Source organism: Carica papaya, chromosome 8, assembly GCF_054855325.1.
Source record: "Carica papaya isolate Zhongbai chromosome 8, ASM5485532v1, whole genome shotgun sequence".
NCBI classification, from domain to species: Eukaryota; Viridiplantae; Streptophyta; class Magnoliopsida; order Brassicales; family Caricaceae; genus Carica; species Carica papaya.
Window position 1 is genome coordinate 25,692,516 of NC_142316.1, and position 17,888 is coordinate 25,710,403.

General features: G+C 33.2%; 2 protein-coding genes across 7 annotated transcripts; both read left to right on the forward strand.

Annotated features, from left to right (window-relative positions):
* The first annotated feature begins 432 nt into the window (after positions 1–432).
* GPDHC1 (6-phosphogluconate dehydrogenase family protein) lies at positions 433–13,787 on the forward strand. 6 transcript variants are annotated; one of them, XM_088209021.1, is made up of 9 exons: positions 433–570; positions 672–751; positions 841–1,991; positions 2,589–2,645; positions 2,819–3,040; positions 3,869–4,116; positions 4,373–4,512; positions 5,525–5,593; positions 13,352–13,482. In XM_088209021.1, exons 3-8 carry the CDS (start codon positions 1,340–1,342, stop codon positions 5,583–5,585), a joined length of 1,380 nt encoding a protein of 459 aa, XP_088065147.1. In that variant the 5' UTR covers positions 433–570; positions 672–751; positions 841–1,339; the 3' UTR covers positions 5,586–5,593; positions 13,352–13,482. The 6 variants fall into 6 exon arrangements, with proteins under 6 accessions (XP_088065147.1, XP_088065143.1, XP_088065145.1 ...); XM_088209017.1 differs by lacking the exon at positions 5,525–5,593 and having other exon boundaries at positions 434–570; positions 13,352–13,787; XM_088209019.1 differs by lacking the exon at positions 5,525–5,593 and having other exon boundaries at positions 434–570; positions 1,317–1,991; positions 13,352–13,787.
* Positions 13,788–14,078: 291 nt separating this feature from the next.
* Positions 14,079–17,203, forward strand: LOC110807145 (chromatin-remodeling complex subunit). Its single transcript, XM_022032179.2, has 3 exons — positions 14,079–14,636; positions 15,917–15,984; positions 16,814–17,203. Exons 1-3 carry the CDS (start codon positions 14,462–14,464, stop codon positions 16,943–16,945), a joined length of 375 nt encoding a protein of 124 aa, XP_021887871.1. The 5' UTR covers positions 14,079–14,461; the 3' UTR covers positions 16,946–17,203.
* Positions 17,204–17,888: the final 685 nt, after the last annotated feature.

Genomic DNA, 17,888 nt, shown 5'->3' on the forward strand with positions numbered 1-17,888 from the left:
AATGAGATCATACGGTGATAAATAAAGTTAAAAACTTATCTTATTGTATTTTTGGCTCTATTAAGAATTTGCTTATAATCTTATAGTATTCAAAAGAAAAAGAAAAATATGCAAGATTTATTTACTTAATTAATAAAATTGCTTATAATTTTATAATATTAAAATAAAGAAATAGATACGAATTAATTTATGTATTTTATTAATTAAATAATATACGATATTTTTTTATTAAAAATATAAAAAAAAATTATAACTCAATCCAAATTCATAATTTTTAGAGACTGAACTCACAATCTAATGTAAATTTTATATTTTTATTTGTATTTTTAAAAAATAAGTATGAATTAAGAAATTTTACTAGCTGGAATTCTCTTGATACCCTTTCCATGTCAATGTATATACTGATACTGTATACATACGTATATATACATTATATAACATTAATGATCGCTGAGGGAGTTGGCAGCATCCAAACACTTAATGCTCCTCTGCTCTCTACACCAACCTCTCTCTTCTGTGACCCATCAATGCCTCTCTCTCTCTCTCTCTCTCTCTTTCTTTCTCAATCGGGTAAGATGGTCAGCAATGTGAAGCTCTTTATTATGGCTCATAAGTTTCTTATTTCTTCTCCATTTTCATGCACCTTTTATGCTCTCTTTTTCTTTCTGCAGAGTCCACGCATGGTGTTTGTTTTAATTCCTGCCTTTTCCCTTCCCTGACCTTTGTAGTTACCTACACGAAAAACCAGCAGGTAGGAGTTTGACTAATTGTTCTTTTTCTACACGGTTTATTATTATTTTTTTTAATATGAGATTTTTTCTTTTTGTTTTTCTTTTGAAGTTTACTGTTGGGTAGATGAACGAACTCAGACGGAGAAAACAAAGCTCTAGACTTGAACATAGTCTTGGATTTTTTTTCTTTGGGATGGGCTCAGCATGTACTGCTAATAAATAATTGCTAGAGAGAGATTCATGGGCTGTCATTAGTCTGCTGTTTAAGACATTGGACTTTTTGTGTTGAAGTTACAATAATAATCTTTGATGGGTCGGTAAGAAAATCTGAGTGGAGAGATCTGAAATGATTAGCTTTGGTTTTGGTGAAGGAAGTTACCAATAAAATTTTTATTATTTTGATGCAAAGTGCAACTTGGGAAGCTGGTATTTGTTATTTCAAGTCTAGAAATGGTTTAGTGTTGGATTAGTATAGAAGAAAATGATATAACATCCGAGGTCACTCGTTCTCATTATATGTTCTGATTGAGATTTTTTTCAACATCAATTGGAGCTTAAGAAAAGGCATTTTTTTGGTATTGTTAGTTAATTTATCGGTGGTGGAGAAGATGGTGGGTAGTATTGAGGTGAACAGTTTGCACTCAAATGGGTCTTTCCATAATTGTAATGGTTTGGAAGAGAAGCTCGATGAGCTTCGAGGCCTTCTTGGAAAGGCTGATGGTGATCCCTTGCGGATTGTCAGTGTAGGAGCTGGTGCTTGGGGAAGTGTTTTTGCAGCTTTGTTGCAAGATAGCTATGGCTCATTTCGGGACAAGTTCCAAATCAGGATTTGGAGAAGGCCAGGAAGGGCTGTTGATAGAGCCACGGCTGAACATCTTTTCGAAGTAATCAATTCAAGAGAGGATGTACTGAGGAGGCTGATCCGGCGCTGTGCATATTTGAAGTATGTTGAAGCGAGGTTAGGTGATCGGACTCTTTATGCAGATGAAATTCTAAAAGATGGGTTTTGCTTGAACATGATTGATACGCCACTTTGTCCTTTGAAGGTTGTGACTAATCTTCAAGAGGCTGTATGGGATGCTGATATTGTGGTGAATGGCTTGCCTTCAACCGAAACACGTGAAGTGTTTGAAGAAATCAATAAGTATTGGAAGGAGAGGATTACAGTTCCCATCATTATATCTCTGGCAAAGGGTATAGAAGCTGCTTTGGAGCCGGTTCCCCACATAATTACACCAACAAGAATGATCAACAGCGCAAGTAAGAATTATCCTATGTTACTTCCAGCCATTTTTGTGTTCTTTTAGCTTTGTCTTTGCCAAGGATAAATGAAGTTGAAAACATCTCCAGGTTTCTTTCCACCTAATAGGGCCAAGGATAAATTCAACTCCAGGTTTCTTTCCAACTAATAGGTTCTCGTATCTCATCTTGCTAGCAGCATTTTTGAAGATTAACAGAATTCTGAAACAAATGACCCCATTGAACTTTTTTATTGTTAATTACAGTTATTTGTTCTTCAATCATTGTGTAGTCAGTCCATAATGGGAGCAGGATATAAATTTGTAAGGTAGAATGAAAGAATTGAACACGACCCCTAAAGATTGGCCAAGATCAAACTTTTGAATATGGTCCTACTAACTGCAAATTGACCTTAACCTCCAGACTTGGATGTCTAATATTTATCTGGGCATTTTTGCAATTTCATCATGAAGAATTCACTGCTTCTAACCAACATTGATTTAGTCATATTTTGCTCTTATGATGAGATAATGACAACACTGATATTTAATTCCTAGCAGCTTATCTGTGATTTGGAACTAACAAGGATCTTGTTATTTTTCTGTTGGATATGGACAGAGGTTTTGATAAACTCAATCCTTATTCAAGAAAGAATTCCAACTCTGCCTTTAAAACGTATTAACAAGTATTTGTTTCCTATTTCTGCTGCTATTTTGTTTGATCTATGTAGTTTCAAGTCCCACTCCTTTTCACCTGCTTAATTATCTGTCTCTTCTCATAGTATCTTTTCCTAACTTGAGAACCTCTTAACTTCCTTCATTAAGCTTTGTAGTATTTGTGCCTGGCAGCTGGCTTACCTATAGAAAATATACTTTACCTTGGTGGACCGAATATTGCTTCAGAAATTTACAACAAAGAATATGCTAATGCTCGGATATGTGGAGCTGAAAAGTGGAGGAAACCACTAGCAAAATTTTTAAGACAGCCGCATTTCATAGTATGGGATAACAGTGACTTAGTCACTCATGAAGTCATGGGAGGCCTGAAGAATGTATATGCTATCGGAGCTGGTAAGTTCACTGCCTCACTTGTCAACAAAAATGTTCATATAGTGAACTGTAATTTCAGATTGATGTTGAATTGGCCTCATAGAATGAGTAGGCTGCTGGTAGAACTGAAAACTTACTTTGCATTTTGCAATTAGACAAGCCTCAGCAATAACAACAGAAGCTTTTGATGTTTATTTTTGACATAAAAGCAAGATCTTTAAAAAGACAATCTGAGTATATTTAGACACCAATACATGCCTATTAATAACACAACACTAAGTAACCGATCTTCCATAAGTTATGAACTAATTCATTATTTTGGATATGTTCTTGATATTGACTTTTCAAGTTATGATATGTAAATTTCAAATGCTTTCTTTATAGATTGGCAAGGGAATAAACAGGTGCAGCACAATCAACCAAGAGTATGACATTCTATATTGCATTGTTATAAAATTAGGTAGTTGGGGTTATATCTTTTGGCCTGTCAATCTTAGTCACATAAGATTCAAGTTTGAACTGGCATCAAGTGGTTGGGGGGGTGTCTTGTAGATTCTCTCAGTGGGGAAAACGTTTTGTATGATCTTAGGTTCTTCCTTCGCAGACGGGACATTATAAAGCGCAACATGCACCTAAAAGCAGAGGATTTAATAGTTGATGCATATGATCAAAATTCTATCTGCACATCGGAAACACATAATAAACATTATGTTATCAATTTCCTTGGAGAAGAACTTAAGTATCTATATGTGAACAAAACAATCCACCAGTTGTAAATCTTTTACGACAATAGTAGGTTTTAACCATGGACCTATACACATTACTCAACTTTAAATTGATTTTTTTCAGGAATGGTTGCAGCCCTTACCAATGAGAGTGCTACCAGCAAATCCGTATATTTTGCACATTGTACATCAGAGATGATATTTATAACTCATTTATTAGCAGAAGAACCTGAGAAACTTGCAGGACCTTTGCTGGCTGACACTTACGTAACCTTACTAAAGGGTCGTAATGCTTGGTATGGACAAATGTTAGCCAAGGGGGAAATCAGCCGGGATATGGGTGAGAACATTAGGGGCAAAGGAATGATTCAGGTACTGATGCTGACTTTTTTCTATTTCATTTCTGATTAGTATGGGATGGATTCTTCTTATAGTTTCAATTTATTTGCTGTGTTTAAGTGTCGTAATAATTGGTGAATGTGAAAAAGTTCAGGAAGAAATTTAATATTGCTCATTAATTAATTTTTGTGTGCTTAAGCCAAAAAAAAGACAAGAAAAAGACCAAGGAAAAAAAGATTTATATGCTAGGAAACCTAGATTAATAGCTGCCTGAAATTTTGTTTTCCAGGGTGTCTCTGCAGTCGGTGCATTCTATGAACTCCTCAGTCAGTCAAGCTTAAGTGTATTGCATCCTGAGGAAAACAAGCCTGTGGCTCCTGCTGAGCTGTGTCCTATATTAAAGACACTATACAAGATATTGATAACAAGGTACTTCTAACTTTCTTAAGATTTGAGAAAAGCTCTGAATCTCCTTAATGAATTCTGAGTTAAAATGCAAGACCGACAACTCTTTTTTGTCAATCGTGGTTTCTAATAGGAATGGTTGAACATGTATTTTATTGAATATTAAGATATATACAAATTTTTGAGGATAGAAAAAGAAAATAAATAATTAATTATGTGGGGTGTATTTAACCCTAATACTCTTTAACTTAATTTACATACAATACACTCTCTTTAACATTGTTCCTTAAGTTGGAGAATAGATATTGTTCATTATTAACTTGCCATTAATAGTTTAGAATGCTAAAATGATCAAACTTTTGGTCAACATGTTTGCTAAGACCACCTATAACATCTCGAACTCTAATGTCAGTAGGTATAAACGTTATCACAACATTTTCAACTAGTGGAGCAGATAAAAATTAAATATGCAGCGGAATTATTTTAAAATAATTAAGACATATAAATTAATTTACAATATTAAAATAAAGCTAATAAAATTTTCTTCGTCATCTTCTTTTGATCTTTGACTTATTCTGATCTGGATGAGGGTGAATTGGGGTGAGTTTCACGAGTTCAATAAGAAAAAAATTCTATAATGGAAATTTACGTACATACATTTACGCAATATGTAAAATATAATAATATTTATAATCAAGAAAATATCAAATAAAGTATCTCAATTAAAATATATAACAAAACAAATCATCACACGAAACACATTCCAAATCTCACTCTTTTAATCTAATTCTTATTTTCCTTTCAAATCATGCTCACACTTGAAATATCACAATACACTTGAAATATCATATCTAAGGTTTTATCGCACGATGCCATTTATATTGTCATCGAGGAGAGGCGAAATGGATCTCCCAATCGCATGGATAACACACACATAAATTTTACAATGACCACAGCAGATATATTTCCTAGGTTACCCACTGTCACAAATACCCATCCACGTTTGGATTAGCTTTCAAACTCTATCCATGTGCAGGTTTACCATGATTGCTGAACTTCAGGCACACACACATCCTCCCCTCCTCAATTCAGACTAAACGAGTAGGTATGTAGGGTCCTTACACTCTACACTCTTTCCAAATGTCTCTTATTCCTAATTCATTCATTTCATAGATAAGATCTCAATTTTTATACATAATTAAACACAAACACACAGACAATACACGATATCATCACGCACATAAGAACCATACATTTTCCAACCCACTTTCTGAGTCATCCTATACCAGATCACACAGCAAGCACATGATACTCAGATTTCTCGCACAACTGTACTAGATCATACAATAAGTACAATGTGTCTTATATCTGCACCAGATCATACAACAAGTACAGTGTACTCAAATTTCACATGCATACACTGGTTATCCATTTCACATATATAACATATGTACACACATATTAATACACACGCATATATATTAGAATGCAGACATGTATTTTCATTACATATCTCAAATAAAATATATATTTATATTTATACACACACAATTTCTACAAATACATACGCACACGTTCATACTTAAACACGTACACACAATCATAGACAACATATCATATATATATTTATTAACGTATTTGTTTTTATTAATTCTGTTCTTATCAATTCATATCTACACAAAACATACATACACACAATTTATACACATTTTTATTTACACACATCATATATAATTTATAAGCACAATATTATGTCTCCGTACAGAATACACATAATTCTTATTTATGGTGTGATCATGAAAGTTTTGGAAATCCTTTCTAACTTGATCTACGGTTCTCTCGAAAATCTAAATACCGTTTGGATAATTTTTCTCGTTTATAATAGAAAACACATAAGTTAAATTATAAATAATTTTAAAAACTATATTACGCAAAATTAGGAAGAGATTTTACTTTCGCACACGCGGTGCCAGTCGCCAGCGTCACCACATGCCATCACACGCGTGTCACCGAAAATGTCAAGCGCTGATGATTGAATTAGCGCGCGTTATCGCATGTGGCGCATCAATATCATATTGGTCACCACACTTCCATTTTCTCGTACTTCATTATTTTTTCTTCTTCCTCCTCCTTTCCTGCAACTCCTCTTCGTTTTTTTTTCTTCTTCTTCCTCTTTTCCCACAACTCCTCTTCTTTTTTTTTCTTTCTTCTTTCTTTTTTCCTTTCTTCTTCTTCTACTTCTTCTTCTTTCTTTTTCCTTCCTTCTTTCTTCTTCTTCTTTCTTCTCTCTTTCTCTCTCTATCCACCGTGTGTCTTCTCTCTCTCTCCTCTTTTTCTCTCTCTAACCGATGGCGATTCCTCTCTTATTTCTTTCTTATTCCTTTTTCCTTCTTCTTTCTTCTTCTTCTTTCTTCTCTCTTTCTCTCTCTACCCACCGTGTGTCTTCTCTCTCTCTCCTCTTTTTCTCTCTCTAACCGATGGCGATTCCTCTCTTCTTTCTTTCTTCTTCGATTGCAGCGTCGTGCAACACCGTGCGACCCTTCTCTCTCTCTCGTCGATGCCGCTCGACCCTCTCTCTTCTCCATCTATATTTTTTTCTTCCTTTCTTTTCTTTTTCTGTTACTTAATTATATATATATACATATATATATTATATATATGGTCACATGTTTTCTTCTTCTGCTCCCAGAGCACACTCTAGGTTTTTGTTTTCTTTCTTTCTTTAATTTCTTTTCTTTTGTTTAATTATATATATACATATACATATATATATATATTCCATAGATTTTTTTTTGTTTTTTTTTGTACCCAGCTAGATATTACAAATCTTTCCCCCTTAAAACAATTTGGTCCTCCAAATTGTTTGTCAAGAAGTTGGAATCACTCATCTCTCTACTTGGGGAAATTTTTATTTGTTACTTAGAGAAATTCTTCTCATGTGCGAATCTCTTCTCCTCCTAAGAAATGTAATCTTTTAAATTTTCATTTGCGAGAACTTGAAACAACCATCTATGTATTCTATTGACATTTTCGTCAACAAATTAGAGCGATTATGACATATTCTTTAACGGAATCGTTTTATTTTCAGATATTTTCTTTTTTAATTTCTTATTAGTAAAGGTCTGTAGGTTTAAGGGTGTTTTTTTTTACCTAATTATTTTTATTTTATTTCTCAGTGCAAGGGAGTTTATTTTTTAAAATTTATTGTTGTAATGATTATGTTATCAGAACACTTCTTTAGGAACTTTGTTTCCTCTCTCTTAAGAATTTAATTTCATAAGCACGATCATTCAGAAATTTCAATTCCAATCAAGTGGTGATGTTATAATATTTTCATTGGGTGAAAATATCTTTAGTGAAATCGTAATCATGTTTTTCTTAATTTCATTTCATTGGATTAGTTTCTAAAGCATGTTTCTCTATTTGCGAATTTAAACGGGATGGTGTTTTATTCAAATTTTCTTAAAAACAGTTGGTATAGTTAGAAAAATATTATTTTATCTAAAACCATATCAATCCTTAAGTGCCTAGTTTAATTCATTGGTTTTCTAACTTTTAACAATTAATATGTGACTGGTTGAAATGGGATTAGAGTGTTATAGAATTGATGATTATTTTTTAAGGTGATTAGATATTCTTTTAATAGCATATTTAATCATTAGTTTTGTTGCAAGTAGTTATGTTTAGTTCTAATTCTCGCAAGTACACTCCAAGTTCTCAAGAATTCCAAAAGACTGCTCTTAAGTATGATTCTAAGATATGAATTACTGGTTTATCACACCATCAATTTATTCTTTTTGGTTTGAAGAAAAAAATCATTTGGTGTGGTGATGGTTCATCACACTTCCGTTGTGCTACTTTGGTAGGAAACACATTGAAAATTTGTTGAATAGCTGGATGTGAGCACAACTCCTACAACTATATCCCTCACCTACAAAATTTTCCTAAGAGTATTAGAACTCTTAAAAATGAGAATTCTAGTTAGACATTGTTTGATTTTAGTTCCTGGGATGACAATTTAATTTTTAAGAATATGGTTATTTTTTTTTCTAGAATTCAGAACTACTATTGGAGTCTTTAAACATAATTGGAAAAGAATTTTAGAATAGTGAGGGTATTTGTTTCCATAGAGGGATGCAACGAGAATTTTTATAAAAATTTAAATCGTCATTTGGTTCCTATTAGGTCTAAAATTTGTTAGATAGAGTATGTCTATTTGGGGACTTCTCTCATTTTGAGAATTTCTTCATATTGAAAAATTTTCTCACTCGATGGATTTTCTTTCCACTTAAGGAATGTCTCTTATTTAAGAAATGTTGTTCTTATTCGGAAAACCTGCCTGCTATGTGAGAAAATTTATCACACTAGAAAATTTTCTTCCCTCTAAGGGATTCTGATCATTCGGGGAACTCCTATTTAAGGGACTTCTAGTGCCACTTTGGGGACTTTCACCTAAATGGAAAGTTTTCTCCCAATTGAAGCATTGGTTCGAAATGGAAAAGTGTTTCTTGCTCCTAGAAAATTTTCTCATGTATGGAATACATAGTAGGTCACTGTCAAATCTTTCTTTAATAAAGTGTTTGTCGATTTCAATATGTTTAGTACGATTATATTGTATCGGATTGTATGCATAGAGTATTCCCACTTGATTATCAGATTTTTTAAAATTCATTTTAACCATAATAATTCACATATCTTTTAGGCCATTGTTTATGCTCAATTTATAGTCATAATATAAGTGCATAGAGTATTCCCACTTGATTCTTAGATTTTCTAAAATTCCTCTTACTCGTAATAATTCGCACGCCCTTTAGACTATTGCTTGAAACTCAAATGCTGCACTTAATCTTATAACTATATTTTGCTTATTACTTCTTCAATTAATTAGGTTATCCCAAAGGAATATACAATAATCTGTTGTAAAGTTTTTGACCAGCACTAACCCTGCATAATTTGCATCCCATATAAGTTTCTAGGAGCAATCTATCACTTTATGAATAAGGTCTCTTTTTTAGGTGATCTTTTTAAGTAATGCAGCACTCTGTAGGCTTCCTGTAAGTATATTTCTTGTGCATGAAGTGATTTATAACGCTTATTGCATAGATGATGTATGGTCATTTGTGGAACAGGTATATCAATCTGCAAACAATATCTTATGCATTCTTTATCTATTAGTGTATCTTCTTCTACCACTCCCAATTTATAATTGGGATTTAATGAAAGTATTAATTGGTTTATATGTTAGTCTGCAAATATCTCTTAACAGGTCATAAATGAATTTTGGTTGAGATTGGGAAGTCTTGGATTTTGAGGGAGTGATTGCAATTCCAAAAAAAAATAATTCAACTTAACACTTAGATTTCAAACTCTTATGTTAGGCGTTGCCATAGCATTAAATTTTTTTTTCATTTTTTTCTTGTTATAATAATGTCATCAACATATATAAATAGAGTATGGTCTATCTGAGTCTATCTATATCCCAAACCTATCATCATCTCGCAAATCTATTAAATCATGCTCTTGGCAATTTCTTGAGTCTATAAAGTGCATTCTTCAGCTTACAAACTTTATTTGGTTTTGTTTCTCAGGCAAAATTTGGTAGAGTTTTTATGTAGATTTTTTGTTCCAGATCTCAATGCAGGAAGATATTTTTTTTACATTGAATTATCATAATTGCCAATCAAAATGAGTAAATAAAGATAATAAGATTCACACTATGTTCATTTTGACTACTCGTGCGGATGTTTTTTGATAATCTATTCTATAAGTCTATGTATAGTCATTTGCCACCAATCTTGCATTATACCTCAATTATTCCTACTATCTTGTATTTGATTGTAAACATTCACTTGCATCTCATAGTTTTTTTTTTCCTTCGAGTATGTCCACTACTTCCTTGTTTGGTTCTTTTTTATTGGCTGCATTTCTATATTCATAACATTTTTCTATTTTTAACAGGATAGTATCTTAAATACAGTTTTAGAGATAGATTTAGTATTCAAACTTGTAAGAAAATTTTTATGGAATTGTGAAAACTTATCGAGTGATATAAATTGTGATATCGGATAAAGATGACATTTAGTGCATTTCCTTATATCTTTATGAAGTACAATATGTAAATAATTAGACTGTGTAGATTCAAGACTTAAATTAGTTCCAAAATTAAGGTTGGATGCTTGGACCGGCTTAAACTAAGAACTTAGATTCTTCCTCCTTGTATAGACCTGAGTGAATTTGGAATCAGGACAATTTCTTGAGTAGATAGTTTATCTAAAGAGTTCTATGGATTTTTCTTGTGATGGTGGTGTTGATGGTATTTGAGTATATAACAAGGATGGCAGAGTAAATTCAGTTAGAAATTTATATTCTTATCTTCCATTATAGATTCCTCTTAAAGATAAGATTGAATGATATAGGGACTTGTTCAACAAGATGGCTTTTATTGACACAGAATTTTTGTGTAGCTAGGTGGTAATACTTGTATCACTTTTTAGATGAGGGTTACCCTAGAAACACACATTTTAAGGTTGTGAGATCAAGTTTCTTCATTTGATGGTTGTGATTATGAATGAAGGCTACATACCCAAATATTTGAGAAATCAGATTGTTTGTAACACTTATTTCTAGGTAAACTTGGAGAGTGCTTCTAGAAGAATTTTGAAATCTAGGACACTAGAGGGCAAGAGTTTAGTAGTGTAGGTGGCTGTAAGCACTTCTTTGCCATAATATTGTTCTGGAATGTTGTTTTGAAAGAGAAAGACCTATTGGTGGCTAGAAGATCATTATTTTTGAGCTTTGCTATCCATTTTGTTGTGAAGTATGGATACAAAATGATTCATGAAGAATCTCTTATTAGTGAAAAAACGATGAACATGTGTGATTAAAAAGTATTTTGTATTGTTACTACAGAATTAGTTTATGCTAAGTTCAAAATTGGGTCTTTTTTTAATATTACAAAATTGAGGAATTATATGGCTAATATTTGATTTAGATTTGAGTAGAAAAAATTATATGACTTTATATGATCATCAATAAACGAGACAAACCATCTAACCTTAGAAATATTAAGAATTTGTGATGGTCTCCAAATGTTACTATGAATTAACAAAAATGGGAATATACTTCATTTGTTACTATTAGAAAATATTTTACGCTTATATTTGGCACATTCGCATATATCATAATATAAATTTTTTATCAACAGAATTTTTAAATAAAAAAAAAAATATAATTTTTAAGATTGAAAAATATGTCCCCAAATCTTTTGTGGTAGAGTCAAAACTTGTTAATAGGATCTGATGTAGTGGCAGAGAAAGATAACTTAGGTGCTCCAAGTAGTATAATCCCTTTCTTGCTTGAACATATCCAATTATTTTCCCACAATCCATAAATAAGCAAAGATTTGAGCTACAAAGTAATCTGTTTGTAGCTTCTGAATGTTCAATTATTTTCTCAACCTCTAGTCTTGGAAGGCATAATGAGAAGGGAAGAAGCTTACTTTATAATTCAAATATTTGATATTTTAGTGATTGACACAAAATTAGTACAAAGTTTAGGAACGTGTAACATATTTTCTCGAAGTATGGTAAAACTAAATTTACTTAATGTTGCCCATTCTTGCAATGGTGATTAGCGAACCATCAGTATTAGTAAGTTCTCTGCTACTTGGACATGGAATATATATGCAGAAGTATTTTCAAAAGTTGGTCTTATGGTCAGTAATCCTAAATCTATAATCCATGACCTCTCAAAAAGGTTATCCAAGACATTTAAACCATATGAGAAAGAAAATGTACTTGAACATATTACTAAGCCTGTACCTGTGGAATCGATTGCACTAGTAACTAGAGTGGGTTTTGCACTAGTAACTTGAAATATAACCTCTTGCGTGACCTGAAGCCGATTAAATAGAACAAGATTTAGGAACTATTAGGCTTGAACATAATTTTCAAGTTGTCCGCAGCAAAAGGCTACGCGTGTGAGGAATCGATTGTGCTTCTGGACTATGTGCAGCAAGCAGACGCATCAAGTGGAGGCTGCATGGCTGTTGGTTGCGCGCAAAAGGACATACCTGCAGCTAGATTGATCGCGTTGCTGAGCAGGAGGTGCGGTTGGAGGCATCAAACACATGGCCAAAGGCGCTGTTTGGGTTGGCGTAGCATAGGGGAGCTGCACGGTGATGACTGGCTGTTTCTCGGCTACTGTGACTACTGTTGCGATAGGGAGGTAGATCTGCGGATGGTGGCATGGTTGGTGGTCGTGGCTATAGGGGACAACTATTGGTAGCATGTGCTGTAGGGATTAGCTGCAGTTATTTGCATGTGGTGCAGGTTTGGGCGCGTGGCGGAGACGCCAGTGGAGGTCCAACCTCCACGCAGACAGATGCTGGTGGTGGTGCAACAGCCAGAAGCAACAACAGAGCTGGTTGGACAGCACGCAGAAGGATGTTGGCTGCATGGCTGGTGGATTCTGGCACCAGCAGTGAAGGCTGATTTTGGAGTTAGCAACTGGATGGTGGTGGTGGTGGACAATGAAGGCTGATCCCTTATGACTTTGTGGTTTATTTCGACAATAAAAAACGATTATTGTTTTGCAAATGTTTAAAATGATTAAATATGTATTTGATCAAATATTACAATTTTATATATATAGTTTTTTTTTTAAATAAAAAAATAATTATTTACATATAGTGTGTTTTATCTTAATGCTTTTTAGCCTAATTTACATAGAATAATTTCATTTTCATTACGGTATAAATGCTAAAGTTGGAGTACTTATTTGATATGATATTAAAGTTAGAGATTGAAAATTTGAATTGTGATTATTTCATTTGAAACGCTGATGTTTTCGGAAATTTCTGCAGGGAAGAATCGTCAGAAGCTATTCTGCAAGCACTTAGAGATGAGACTTTGAATGATCCTCGGGAACGCATTGAGATTGCACAGACCCATTCTTTCTACAGGCCTTCACTTCTTGGTCAGCCTAGCTAGATATCTACTGCATGTGCATTTCAGAAGAGTTTGGAACTGAGAGAAAGAGATCAATAAACTTATATATATGGGAACAGGAACACAATTTTTTTTGTTTTGTGGGTAATTTCACTTGTATTAAAGTATTTGAAAGATGATTTATATCTTGATTTCATCTTTAGGTTTTAGTAGAATTTGATTAATGAAATTGGAGTGAGCAGATCCAGATATGTATTTTGCATTTATCATGCCAGTTTTCCTCCCTTTTGAGTTGAACAATATAAAATACCCAGAAACAAATAAGATTAAGGAAATGTGGGTTTTACTTTATTCATTTGGGTTTAATTTTTATATTATAATTTTAAATGCAATAAGTAAATGCGAAAATAACCTTACACTTAAAATCTAATTTTAATTTTTGTTCTCATAAATTTTCTTTGAGAAGAAAATTAATTGAGAAGAAAATTAATTGAAGAGAGAATTTGAATTGTTTACTTGACTAATTCTCAATATTTACTTTATTAAATAAATTGGAAGACAAAATTAGAAAAAATCATAATATAACTTAAAATTTGCTAAATAAAGTTACAGAAATTAAATTTTATAAGAGAGGGACGAAATCGAATCAGAGAGAAGAACTAAACGGCGTCGTAATGGGCCACGGCCATATTGCTCCCTGCCTGCCTCGTTCTTGCGTCCGGATAGTTGCCGCGTAATAATACGGACTTACAGAGTATAACCAAACGGTGCCGTTTATAGTCTTCTTCATCTTCGTCCTTCTTCTTTCTCGTCTCTCGGGTGGGGTTAGGGTTTCAGTGTTCGACATTCTGATTTCTTTCATTTTGTACTTCTTTTCTTCGTCATCTGATTTCCGAGTGATATATTAGTTGCATAGTTGCTCGTTCGACTAGTTTAATTTGGTGTTTAGGCTTATTGAATTTGGTTTCTGCAATATCTCTTCTGGAGTTTCTCTATACTGGGTCATTCAATCCAATCATAGAGATATGGAACCAGAGGTTATAAAAGCAGAGCTAGTGTTGCCAACTCACCTTAGTTTCAAGAAGATACAGATGTATGAGAAGTATCCAAAAGGCCAATCAAGAGGCAGGCATTGGAAACATCTCAAGCAGATCCTCCAAGCTGAGAATTACCAAAATTATTCTCCTGATGAACCCAATTGTTAGTATGCATCCTCTTTTCTTTTACTTTGGTGTTATTAAGATTCTGATAAAATGGCTGCATAGTTTTGGTTCATGATTTCTACCCATTAGAATCTAGGTTTCTATCAAGGGATATCATTTCAAGTTAACGAGGATCTGTAACAGTTTATATATCTCTTGGCTACTCTAGCTGTGATCATATCTTTTTTAGTTACAAGTGGCCAAGGTTCTCCCAACCTGAAAGCTAAACATTCTACTTGAATGCATTTTTCTGGATGAATTCAAAATATAGAGATAACTGCATACTTAACGCTATCTGATGAGGTAAAGAGAGCAATTTTAGGGAGAAAAATATAATTCACGGATGTTAACCTGGAGACAGAATCAAAATAGGCCTGATAAAAATATTTTGCTTTGAAACCGGGAGTACATGTTTGAGGAAGAATGGAGAAAAACTCATGCTTTTTATCTCCTTTTTTGTTGATTTTGAATTGACTGAAGATTTTGGTTCATATTTGTTACTTAGTCGATTTTGTTCCGGATGAATAGGTTTAAAATATGGAACTGGTGTTTCTAGATGGATGTTTATCGACTAATCAAAATTAACATAATGATGGCTTTAAATGATCCTTCATATTGATTGCTGGAATTGTTGTTTCTTTTCTTTCTTTTTTTTCGCTTAAGTATTTGCTTTTTGCAACTTTAGTTTGCATTATACACCAGTCTGAATCTTGCATTTTCTCCTTTGATGTAATATGTTACTGCATTAGATTTGCCTTTTCTGCTTTACTTAGCTAGACTAGTAGCTCAAGCAATGCTATCAGTTTTTCTTCAATTAATTAAAAGTTCCGTTACTTTAAACCATAAGTTTCCTTACAAGGAAAAGTCACTGATGATAACTATAAGTAGTAAAAGATTACTCAGGTTCAAACAATATCAATGATAGGGTGTTCTAACAACTTCTTGGGATTCTTATTTATTCTTCTTTTCCATCTTTTAGTGATAGTTGTACAGGTAGGTGGTCATAGATTTATCTGGTTAAATAGTGTTTCAGAAATAGGATAGTAGGTCTACTCAGAGACTTGCATCTTACCGAACCTGCATAGCGGGGTGGAATTGAGCGCTGTTAAAATAGCAGATATCTAAGATTAGATGACACGAGTTTGGTTTAAACATTTCAATTGCTTAAATTGGTGACTGAATCTAGAAAAAGAGAACCTGTTAGCTCTTTAGTTAATTCGGTTACCGAAATCGATATTAACTGTAATCCTAATACAAACTATTCATCTATGGATGCAGATGTCAATATAGAGTCACCACCTTCAATGCATCCATGCAAGAGAATTTGCGATATAACTGGATACGAGGTATGCAGCTCTAGTGACTATAAATAGTTAGTTAGAGGGATTTTCTAGAATATTCCCACACATGGTTCCAAGATGAGCAGTTGTATCTTTCATGCCTTCAACAAAATCCCCTTTATTCACACCCATCCTTGCTCTAATTTCTTTTCCTCAAAGAACGCTTATGGCAAAATGCTGGTGAGTTTCCTCATGGATTTCCTGGTCAACAAAGTGCCTGCTTCATGGACCATTTTTTGAGTGTTCACGTGGAACTATTGACTATATCGTCAGAGCAGAACTATGATTACATTTTTCCTCTTTCCAAAATTGTTTCAGGAAATTCTATTGTTAAGCGAACCTATGCATTCTGCACTTTTGAAAGTAGCTATGGGTTTAGTCTGCTGTTTGAGTTGCACTCATACTATTTAGCTTAACCTTGAAAGAGTCAAGGTTAATGTCTCAGTTTCTTTTTTTTAATTGAAAGGTTAATGTCTCAGCTTGTGCTTGGATTGTCAAGGAGTGTGGCAACTGCTTCTTATAGCTCTGTTATTTTAACCTTCAGAAAATAACTACCTACTTGACGTTCTTCTTTATATCATCAACAGATCTCTTTCAGATGCTACTAATAACAAATTTGTGCATATAAATGTCACAGCATTTACCATAATAAGCTCCGGTTCATTAATCTATTCTTTTGGGCATAAAATTGCTAGTAGGCAGTGAAACCTATGCCTCCCTTGTGTGGAGGCGAGGACTTGATCATCAGTCCTCAAGATCTTGGTCTATGAATCATCTATTTGTTTTATATATCTATACTTCTCTGGGGAGGATAACTGGGTGGTACATTATGCAGGCACCTTACTATGATCCGAGGACCAATCTTCGCTACGCGAATGCTGATGTCTTCAAGCTCATACGATCCCTTCCCAATGAATACGTGCAAAGGTACTTGGCTCTTAGAAATGCAGCTGTTATCCTGAAGTAAATGTTTTGGAGGTATTTTCATCCGTGCATCAGATCTCCCTCGAATGTGGATTAACCAACTTGATTGGAAATTTTATCAATACAAGGTTTTTGTAAATTTCTACTTTTTAGGATATGATCTGTGTATCTAAAATGCCTAGTAGGTATTTGGCATGACTTTTATGGGTAACCCAAAACTGTAAGAAATGCAGACATTTGGTACACCATTTTCATGGAATGTGTGTGATAAGAAATGGAGATTGAACTAACAATTGCCTAATTGTCCATGATGGGAAGCTCAGATGCATTTGCAGCAGAAATTGAATTTGTCTTTTCAGAAATTTGCTGGTTCTGAATCCATGCCAAATTCACATTTGCATATTTTATCAACAACAGAAGTAATATTAATAAAAAGAAAAATTATTTTATGAGTTTAACTCAAGGAAGCAGTTCAACATTTTTGAGCAAATATTTTTTTTAACGAAAATTTATATATTTTACTAAGTAGGTAGCATATATATAAATAATAATATAATTTTTTAATAGAGAGCCATCTAAACAAGAAATCACTGGTGACATTTTATGATGAGTGATATAGGCTACTGATTTTGCATTATTTATGGTAAATTAGAAGTTTTCCAGATTTGAGTATAATTATAATTAGCTTTGCAATTAAATTTAGTTTTTCTAATAGATCTTAAACAATATTAAGTTATAATATTGCAGTTATCAGATTATGAAGTAATAAAAATTGTAATATAATAGGTAATTTTACTTTTAAAAAAAATGGTATATCCAAACTTCAAAAATTTTATTTAATTTATCTTAAAATATTCATGGATAATCTTAATAATATACCGGATTTTGTTTTTGAGTAACAAAAAAAAAAATGATATTACAAATATTAATCTTGTAAAGGCCCGTAACTTAAAAAAACGAATTCATACTTTAAATGCGGAAGCAAA

What these genes read in the sequence shown, in the direction of transcription:
- GPDHC1 (XM_088209017.1), top strand. Translation starts at nt 1,340, where the DNA reads ATGGTGGGTAGTATTGAGGTGAACAGTTTGCACTCAAATGGGTCTTTC. An exon ending in TCCAACTCTGCCTTTAAAAC is followed by an intron (nt 2,646 to 2,818) that starts GTATTAACAAGT and finishes TGTGCCTGGCAG; the next exon opens with CTGGCTTACCTATAGAAAAT. An exon ending in TACAAGATATTGATAACAAG is followed by an intron (nt 4,513 to 13,351) that starts GTACTTCTAACT and finishes AAATTTCTGCAG; the next exon opens with GGAAGAATCGTCAGAAGCTA.
- LOC110807145 (XM_022032179.2), top strand. Translation starts at nt 14,462, where the DNA reads ATGGAACCAGAGGTTATAAAAGCAGAGCTAGTGTTGCCAACTCACCTT. An exon ending in TTCTCCTGATGAACCCAATT is followed by an intron (nt 14,637 to 15,916) that starts GTTAGTATGCAT and finishes CTATGGATGCAG; the next exon opens with ATGTCAATATAGAGTCACCA. An exon ending in GCGATATAACTGGATACGAG is followed by an intron (nt 15,985 to 16,813) that starts GTATGCAGCTCT and finishes TACATTATGCAG; the next exon opens with GCACCTTACTATGATCCGAG.